The 9,189-nt window shown below is 49.7% G+C and overlaps 1 protein-coding gene across 1 annotated transcript in view; it reads right to left on the bottom strand.

Moving 5' to 3' along the window:
- Window positions 1–2,458: 2,458 nt before the first annotated feature.
- XRRA1 (X-ray radiation resistance associated 1) overlaps window positions 2,459–9,189 on the bottom strand; it is an 88,364-nt gene continuing 81,633 nt past the window's right edge. Inside the window, exons 15-19 of the mRNA XM_024762006.1 lie at window positions 7,206–7,550; window positions 4,513–4,711; window positions 3,633–3,748; window positions 3,316–3,421; window positions 2,459–2,938 (exon numbers count right to left, since the gene is read on the bottom strand). Coding sequence (XP_024617774.1) covers window positions 2,682–2,938; window positions 3,316–3,421; window positions 3,633–3,748; window positions 4,513–4,711; window positions 7,206–7,550 — 1,023 coding nt within the window. The 3' untranslated portion in view covers window positions 2,459–2,681. The remainder of the gene's footprint in view (window positions 2,939–3,315; window positions 3,422–3,632; window positions 3,749–4,512; window positions 4,712–7,205; window positions 7,551–9,189) is intronic.

Raw genomic sequence — 9,189 nt, 5'->3', positions numbered from 1 at the left:
GCAGCTTTGGGGCCCGGCTCCAGACGGCGGCAGCAGATTCTCCCTTGTTGGCCCTGCCCCCTCTCCAAGCTGTGCCAACAGTAGGTGCAGGGCTTTCCCTCAGTGGGTTCAACCCTTAACCTCCAGCAGAATCTTCAAGTCCTAATGAGAATGGGTAACTATGTAAAGGAAAATGATTATCTTAAATGCCAACTAATGGATTTTTTTGTCTGTGTGTGACTGATGTACTGTTTACTCTTAGTTCTTCGTATAAACAGCTGTCCTTAGGGCCTTATCCTCTCCAACCTAGAAATAGAAAATGGTTTGGATTTTGGTTTCATTCAACCTGCTGTCTGCATTAGATTGCAGAAGGGGCCCAGACCGTTGGCACTGCCATTGCTGGCTGCCTCCTCTCCAGCTCATCACAAGGAGCTTTTTGACAAAGACAGAGGACTCAGAACAGGCGTGCCCTGTCAGGGATGCTTCTGCTAAGGGATCAAATGGGATGATGTGTTGTTTAAACAATACCGAAGTGCATTCTTCAGTGCAGGCTTGCCAGGTTGAGGAGAGGCCCAAGTTGAGAATACAGTAAAGCAAACTCATGAATGTTCTGTTTCTAGTCAGTCTTATCTCTGGAGAGCAATCTCAGGCAAATCTGAGCTGAGCTTAGACTGTGTGTGTTTGAGTTTGGGGCTATCTTTGCTCTGGGAGATGCCCTGTGTTGGAATGTCTTGCTTAGGCATTCAGAATGATAGGAGAACCAGTTTATTCAGATGGTATCCCATGTGGAATAACAGAGAAAGTTAAGAGCGTCTGGCCTAGATAGGTGTATCCTCTTCAGGATAGTCTCATATCGGTAAAGGGCCAGCCTGGCTGGGCAGAGAGAGCAGATATACTCTGGGCCCAAAAGCAGAGTTAGGACTACTGAGGGGCTTAGGCAGATGCTTAGTCCAATGGCTAGAGCCATCCAATAGTTTTCCCAACAAAGGAAGGGACAGCCTTTGTAGGGAATGAGCGCCCTGTCACTAGATGTGCAAGCAGGAGCTGAATGATCTGTTGGGGAGATTGCAAGAGGCTTCCTACCTAGAGGCTGGGATAGGATGTTCCCAGGAGCCTTTCAGGCCTGAGAGCTTATGGTTTGATAGTGTTTCTGGCTGAAGGGAGCATTGCAAATCTCCCGAACTTGAACCTAGCGAGGTTTACAGTGTGAATGTTGGGGTGGATTCTCCTTCCTAACATTAGCGGAAGGATGATTTTGGGCCTAGAAGATCCAACATGGTAAGTCAGCAACGTGCCCCAGCACATGTGTGCCGCTGAGGGTAGCACTGCGTTTTATTACCTGAATCTGTCCAGGTGCCTGTGTGAATGAGTGAGACGTAACTGACTTTGTAACTTGATATGTGTATGGGACTGTATGTGATCGTGTATGTGACCGTCTGAACTTGAATATGTGTGTCTGGTATGACCACAGCTTGGTGTAAATATGTAACTGGCCACATGTATGTGACTGTGGTTGGTTGAGTGTGATAATATGCGAACACTTGTGTCCTAATAGTCTCGCACTTGAAATACAGCAGATACTGCACCACAGACCTGTGGCTACAAGACTGTATTTCTATAATCGTCTTAATTGCACCTTAGGTTGTGGGAGTTGGTGCCTTGCTGTGGGTCCTTAATCCTTATGCCACTGCTTCCTGGACCCTGGGAACTGCAGGCCTTCTCCCCAGGCAGGCACCTCCAGGAAAGCAGTCTTCGGAGGAATCAATCATTGCCCAGGTGACTTGGTCACACCCAGCACCCACACCTCTGCAATTCAGCCCCAGTGGCCTTCTCCTGACCCTCCTCTATGGTAGGTGCTGACTACTGTGCATTCATAAGAATGGGGCAGCCCCATAGGCTGCTTTGGCCAGAACTAGCTTACTTAACCTGAGTCCCGGTTGACCTTGCACAGTCCCGGGGTCTGTTTTAGAGCCACATCCCACTGTTTTTGCATATGGGACTTCAGCTTATGTCCTGGATTAGAAAACCTTGGGAAACTCCATGTAAGCCCTCCCCTCAACTTGTCCCAACTTTGTGGTCATGGCCATCTAAGAAGGAAATTCCCAATCCTCTCTCTCTTCCCTGGAAAAAGCTGACCAACAGAGAAAGCCTAGAGGCTTTTGGGCACCTAGAGGCCTGAGTTTTGTTACCCGCCCTGCTCCCAACGCGCACACACGCACACACACACACTCGCTCACTCACTAGTGGCTGTGGGCAAGTTAGTTAACTTCTCTGAGCTTTGGATTCTGGGCTGTTTCTCTGTTTCATCGACCCTGTTTTCTGTCCTAGTGCTTATCCCAGCTCTGTGGGATAACACAGTGTTATCACTCTGTGTGACTCAGGCAGGTTTCCCGCAGGACTCTAGGGATGCGCATCAGCTGGGGTTTCTTTCCCCAGTGCGACAACCTGGCCTAGGCTCCAAAAAGGCATGAGGCCTACCTTGCTCTACGCACCCACTCTTTATTGCTGTTGGGCCAGGTGCCGGTTCCTGCCCGGCCCAGGGCGGGGAGGTCCTGACGAGCTCCCCACTCACAGCAGCCGGCGAGTGAGGCTGAGCAGAGCTCGGAGGCCCGCACCCATTCCAAGGAGCAGTCAAGGGCACGGAGCCCTTGCGGAGGGTGTGGGGCGCAGGTGGGGCGGCGCACATGGCCCCGTGCGCAGCCCTAGCCTTTCGAGTCACTGGCCGTGGGCTCCTGGCAGAACTGATCCATGAACTCGAGGAAGTGGCCGAACTCCTTAGCCTGGCCCTCGCTCAATGCCGGGTGGACCTGGGGTGGTGCCGTGGCCCCGAACACCGACCGCAGTGAGCAGCGCACCAGCCGCCGGTACCGCGCACGAAACTCCTTCAGCAGCCTTTTGGCCTCCAGGTACTGCTTCTGGTTCACCAGCCGCTGCTCTGTCTGCTGGCACAGGACAGCTCCTGCAGGGAGGAAAGCCAGGAGGGGCACCAAGATCACCCTGGGTCCCACCTAGCCCAGAGCAGCGGGGACTGGGTCCAGAGCCCCTCAGAAAGTGGGAGGGGGTGGGAAGAGGATGTTAAGGGCCTGAAAATGGTCTCCAGTTTGGGCACTAGAAAGCCAGAGGTATCCCCTTCTGATTCTGTCTCAAGCCGTTGGTAACATGCTGTGTGACTTTAGGCAACTCTCTGCCTCACTCAGGCCTCAGTTTCTCCATCTGCACACAGGAAGGTCTGGGGCAGATGCTCTCTAAAGGCCCTTCCTGCTCCAACACAAGCCCTTTGCCTATACCAGCAGGTGAGTAAACTTGGCAGCTGAGGACTGGGGGTCAGAGCTGTACCTAGTGGTGCCTCAGTAATGTTCCGGGGGTCCCGCATGCGAATGAGGATGTCATCCAGCAGCTGGGCTCGAGTCTTCCGGGGGGGTGGAATAGGGATCCTCTGGGTCTGACGGGAGGTAAGAGAGCACAGTGTTGTCCCAGTCTTCTACTCAGACTTTCATGGCCTCACCTCCTCATACAGTCACAATGACAGGCAGGGGAGAACTTGGGGGCACTAGGGAAAAGCATGGCTCTTTGAAGGTCCCAAGGTGACAGCCACCTCTGTACTTGTGGGGTCCTGAGGGGCAGTTCACATACACAGTGTGGTGGAAGTTTACCCGTTTCTCCTTGGGAACATAGTGTTTCTGAAGAGTGTCCAGCCTGGGCTTGCAGGAGCGGTACACGAGCGGATGTTTCAGCATGTGCTGCAAGGCCTGTGCATTCTTCTGGATTCCTAGGGCAAAAAGACAAGGTCAAGGTCCATCCCCCTCCTCCTGGATGCCTCCCCCAATTTCTTCATTCCCCATTTCATAGCAGCCCTGAGTAAAAAGATGAGGGGCTCTAAGAAGAAAACACTGTTCCCATATCCTGCCCTGATCTGTTGTGGTGCCAGAAGTTCCATCATTTGTTCAGTGAATACTTGTTTCCTATGTGCACAGATCCTGATGGAAAAATAGCATAGGAGTGGTGAAAGGGAGTGACGCCAAGTAACCCATTAACCTCAGGGGGTTACACTGCAGAGAATGACACCCAACAGAGCACAGCTGAGCACCACTGCAGATTCTGTTAATAACAGCAGAGTCTGAAATAAGGGGCCGGAGGAGGCACTGCCTCACTTGTCTCAAACCACATAGGGAGGATTTTGGATGTTCGCTTTGGAGATTAACTGGGCTGGGGAGGACCTTGGGAATCTGACCAGTCTGAGTGTTTGTTCGTCACACCCTTCCTGGAGAGACTTTTCCAACCAAAGCAGTTGGGTCCAGACTGGCTGGAATCTCTGAACAGCTGTGGTTCCCCAAAAGCCAATGAAGGTCCAGGCCAGGGGTCCTGACAAGTAGGGCTCCAAACCAGAACACCCTCAGGGGCCCTTTGACAGACATTCAGACAGAAGATGACACCCTGGCCCAGAAAAGAGGCTTGGCACCCACTTTGGCTTTGCCCTGGCTTGCTCTGGGCCATGGAAAGAGCCCCTTGCCCGGAGCCATTCTCCTCACGTACCTTTCGGCTCAGTGAAAGCTGGATCAGGCTTGGTTGTCAGCAGCTCCTCAGAGCCATGGTACTTTCTGGGGAAGGAGGCAGATGGGAGCTTCTTCTGAGTCCTCTTCACCTCTCTGGGTGCTATGGGTGGTGGTCCTTGGTCTTTCTCCTTTATCTCTGTATCATCCCTCTGGAAGATGGAGGAGGACAGCCCACTGACCTGTGCCCCAGAAGAAAAAGAAAATGCATTCCTTTAACACTTCTGAGCTCTGTGTGGGTCCCCATGCTGGGTCCTGTTATGGGCAAGAACCCAGACTGGGGTGAGAGGAAGCAGACATGAAAACAGAAATTACCATACATTGTGATAAATGCTGTCACAGGAGAGAGCACAAGGGTACAGGGTGAGCCCACAGGAAGACCTAACCAGCCTGGGGGGCCAGGAAGCTCACTGGAGGGTTGTTGCCTTAGCCTGAGCGAAGTCTGGAAGAACCAGGAAAGCCATCCCCAGGTAGGCGGCGAGCGATGAGAAAGGAGGACTGTGGCAGGCAGGGAAGAGCATGGGCAAAGATGCAAAGTTAAGACACAGCAAAGTGCATTTGCGGGGAGTAAAATATTGGTGTGGTTGGAGGGTACCATAAAGAGATAGGCAGCTGGAGCAATAAGCAGGGCCCAGCTCAGTAAGGGCCTTTAAATGCCAAGCTGAGGGTGTTTGTTTTGTTTTTGTTTGTATTTTCTTTATCCTCACTGTAATGGCAAGCCATGGAAGAGTTTTAAAAGGGGTGAGTGAACATTGTCTGAATTCACTTTTTTAGCCTTACTGTGATGGTTATGAAACCAGTAGGAATGTTGTTATACCCTTAGTTAAAACTTACGGCTGACTAAAGAAGAAACAGAAAATCTGGGTAGACCTGTAACAAGAGATCGAATCAGTAATTTAAAAACTTCCCACAAAGAAAAGCCAAGGATCAGATGGCTTCAGTAGTGAATCCTACCAAACATTTAAAGAATTAACACCAACCCTTCATAAACTCTTCCAAAAAAAAAAAAACTAGAGGAAGAGGGAACACTCATTCTCTGAAGTCAGTATTACCCTGAAACCCAAACTAGGGAAAGACATCACAAGAAAGGAAAACTACAGACCAATATCCCTATGAATATAAACACAACTACCAACCAAATACTAGCAAACTGAACCGGCAACATATAAAAAGGATTATATGCTATGTCAAAGTGGGATTTATCCCAGGTATGCAGGGTTGATTTCACATCTGGAAATCAATTAGTGTAATATATCAATAGGTAAAGGACAAAAACCACATGTTCACAACAGACACAGAAAAAGCACTTGGCAAAATCTAACACCCCTTCATGACAAAATATTCAACAAACTAGGAATAGAAAGAAATTTCCTTGACCTGATAAAGGGCATTTATGAAAAACCCACAGTTAATCATAATTAATGATGAAAGACTGAACGTTTGTGTGCTAAGATCAGGAGGAAAAAGACAACATTGTATTGGAGGTTATAGCCTGGGCAATTGGGGGATTGTTTTTTTCAGTCATGGTGACTCATAATTGACTGTATTGCTTAGGCCGCTAGGAAGCTCGAACTGCATTTTGGCAACAGACCTCTATTATGAGAGTGGCAGTACACGATATGCACATTTGACTGACAGAATTGGCCTTGCACTTATTTCCTTTCCTGTGCATCTTCCTTTTATCCAACTATCTCAATTATTTTTAAATACTTGTTTGTTTATACTCTGTTTTGTTCCAAGAAGGTTCTGATTTAGTTCATAAAGATACTTTTATATTGTACGAATTTGTATGTCACTATAAGTCATGTGTGGAACAAGTAAGAGATGAATAGAGAGATAATTTATGGGTGGATGTACATCTTGGAAAGATCTGGCAGATTGGAGGGGCAAGACTGGAGGCAGGAAGATGGGAGGATAATAATGTTACAATAATAAAGTTCAAGGGGGCCCTACCAACTCCTCCAGCCTAAACTTCCCTTTTCCTCCATGTCACCTTTCTACTGTATCTACACTGAATCATTTATCGTTCTGTATGTACCATTTTAATTTCCTTCCTCTGTACCCTGCTTCATGCTGCTCACTCTGCCTACAATGTCCTTGCTGCCCAGCTCTTCACCTTGTTAACTCCTACTCAGCCTGCAAAGCTCAGCTCATTTGAACTGCTTTTAGGAAGCCCTCCTGGTCTAGGACAAAGATATCCCTCCTTCCTCTAGGCTCCCAGCCCCTGAGTTTTCCTCAGTCTCAGCACTGACTGCATGCATGGTTGCTGTCCATCTCCCCTATTAGACTGAGGACACCCTGAGGGCAGGACCCATGTCTCATCCATCTGTGCTCCCAGGATTCAGATGCAGCATCAGAAGTGAGGTGACCTTATGCAGATAGGAAGAGGCAGCAGCAAACCCTTCCAAGAAACTGGTCTGACCAACACCCCAGCCAAATCCCAGATGTTGTCTGTGCCACAGGACCATGACTTGTCCCCATGGCTGTCCCTACCAGTAGCCTTGGATCAGTGGAACTCCCAGAAGGGGCTTGCAGGCTCTGCCAAGGGTGCTTTCTGGTTTCCAGAACTGCCTTGTGCTTAGTTCCAGCTGCCTACAGTAGTCCAGCCGTCTAAGGGTTGGACAGGAACACATGGGAGCTGGGAACAAGTGGGCAGGGGCAGGTGGGTCCAGGTACCTGGGTCAAGAAGATGGACTCTGTGCTCTTGGTGTCCTCATCTGACGGGTGGTCTGGGCTGAGGCGGCCGGCAGTGTTGCTCCGGCGGGATGTGTCCTCACTATGCACAGTGGAGTCAGAGCAGATGGGAGGCAGTGGCACAAAGGCCCGGTGGGAGAGGAGAAGGCCCTGCGGGCCCTCGATGGGCATCTCTCGCTCCACAGAAATGGTCTTGGTGGTGCGCAGCTCTTTAGTCAACTCTGCCTCTGCTTCCAGCATCTCCTTTGAGGAAGACTTGATTGTGGTCATGGGTGGGTGATGGAGAATCAGAGGCTGCTTTGGCACCTTTGGGACTTGGGTTTTCACCTGTTGTGGAAGAAGGGACTTGGGTTTTCACCTGTTGTGGAAGAAGGGCTGAATTGGTTTGCTTCCTAATCAGAATCTCTCCTCCTGGATATCACCAGCCTAGGGCTAACTGGTATAGTGGTCAAAGCACTGGGTGAGGTCTCACAGGGGGAGGGAGGGGGCAAAATCACACTTATTGGGCATCTACGATGTACCCCGTACATGACATGTAGTTTTATTTACACCTCAAACTACCCAGTGAGTAAGTGTCCTCATTTTATAAATAAGGAAACTGGGGCTCAGAGAGGTAAAATGACTTGTCCAAGGTCACAGAGTTGTTCAGTGGCAGAGGCTCCAGGCCTCATTCTAGATGCTTGACCATATCACTCTGGCCTACAGCAGCCTCATTCCTCTGATCAAGGTGTCCCACAGTGCCCTTGACTCCCCTCGGGGACTCCTAGGAGGGCCTGGGGGAGGTGGGCCCACGTTCTCCGGAAGGCAGCAGCACCAGGCCCCTTTCAGGGTGCCAGTCCCTGCACCTTATATAAAGACCCCTGTATAAGGCAAATCTCAGGGTTTAGACCCAAGGCAGTAACTTCTTTCCCACTGAACTGCTCAGCTTCCTTAGTCAGCAAAAGCCTGTCATCCTTCCCCCTCCTCCTCTGCCTCATCTGCCAGGCGACAGCCATGGGCCCAGTTTCCCTCATCTGGGCCTAGTTCTGCTTCCCCTCCCTAGTTATACAGTGAATTGTTTTTATTCTTTGTCAGAGGTATTTGGTCCACTTATATCTATCTGTACTTTGACAGGCCATGCAGTGCAGTGCAGTCTATCATTTGAGCTTACAAAATGGGAGAATAGTCCCTGCCTGCCTGTCTTGCAGAGTTCTTCCAAATGAGATGCTGCGTACAAATGTACCTAACAAACTAGGGAGTGTGACGGATGACTTTTATATAATAGCATGTGTAGGATTTACAAAATAGGATTTTATAAAATAGGATTCTTTCTAAGAAAATATTTCCTTTTTGAAATATGTAAAATCTCAGTGTTTAGACTTGAAGCCTGAGGGACCCAGCGTCTTTTTTCAGAACTCATGCCTCAGTGCGCAAAACACCAAGTGCCGTCATTTGCCGGCTGGTGGAGAAGAGGCCACATTTATTCCTCCCTCTCACAGGTCTGTGCTGGAGGAGTGCTGGGGACGCTCTTTCTCTATCCCACCACCACTTTCCTGAGGGAAGACTGGATAATCTGATTGGTCAGAGGTTGAGAGTCATTGGACCCTGTGTCCCAGATGGGCTGGACTGCTGAGCATCAAGGGCAGGCCATTTTATCTTACATTTGTGTTCTCACACATAGAGGCCTCATACAGTTTTTTGGTTACACGTTGGGTGGGTCTCTATTTTCCCCCTGTCTTGTCCATGCCTAGTATGAGGGAGGGCCAGCAACCTTGGTCTGTGTAACTGAGTGAGTAAAAGGCTGTACATCCAGCCCATCTCTGGGAGCACACAGGGAACATGTAGGCATCTCCAACCTGCCTGCAGGCCACACAACACTCTCCAGTCTAGCCTGCATTGGAGGTTAGATGGTGTTTGCCTAGATTCACAAAGCATTGATGTGCTTCTCATTTGGCCACTAATACTTGGTGTTTATCCTCTACTAGTT

Source organism: Neophocaena asiaeorientalis, unplaced genomic scaffold, assembly GCF_003031525.2.
Source record: "Neophocaena asiaeorientalis asiaeorientalis breed wild unplaced genomic scaffold, Neophocaena_asiaeorientalis_V1.1 scaffold263, whole genome shotgun sequence".
In the NCBI taxonomy this organism is placed as follows: Eukaryota; Metazoa; Chordata; class Mammalia; order Artiodactyla; family Phocoenidae; genus Neophocaena; species Neophocaena asiaeorientalis.
Note: the sequence above shows the minus strand (reverse complement) of the source record. Positions and strands in the feature narration are given on the sequence as shown.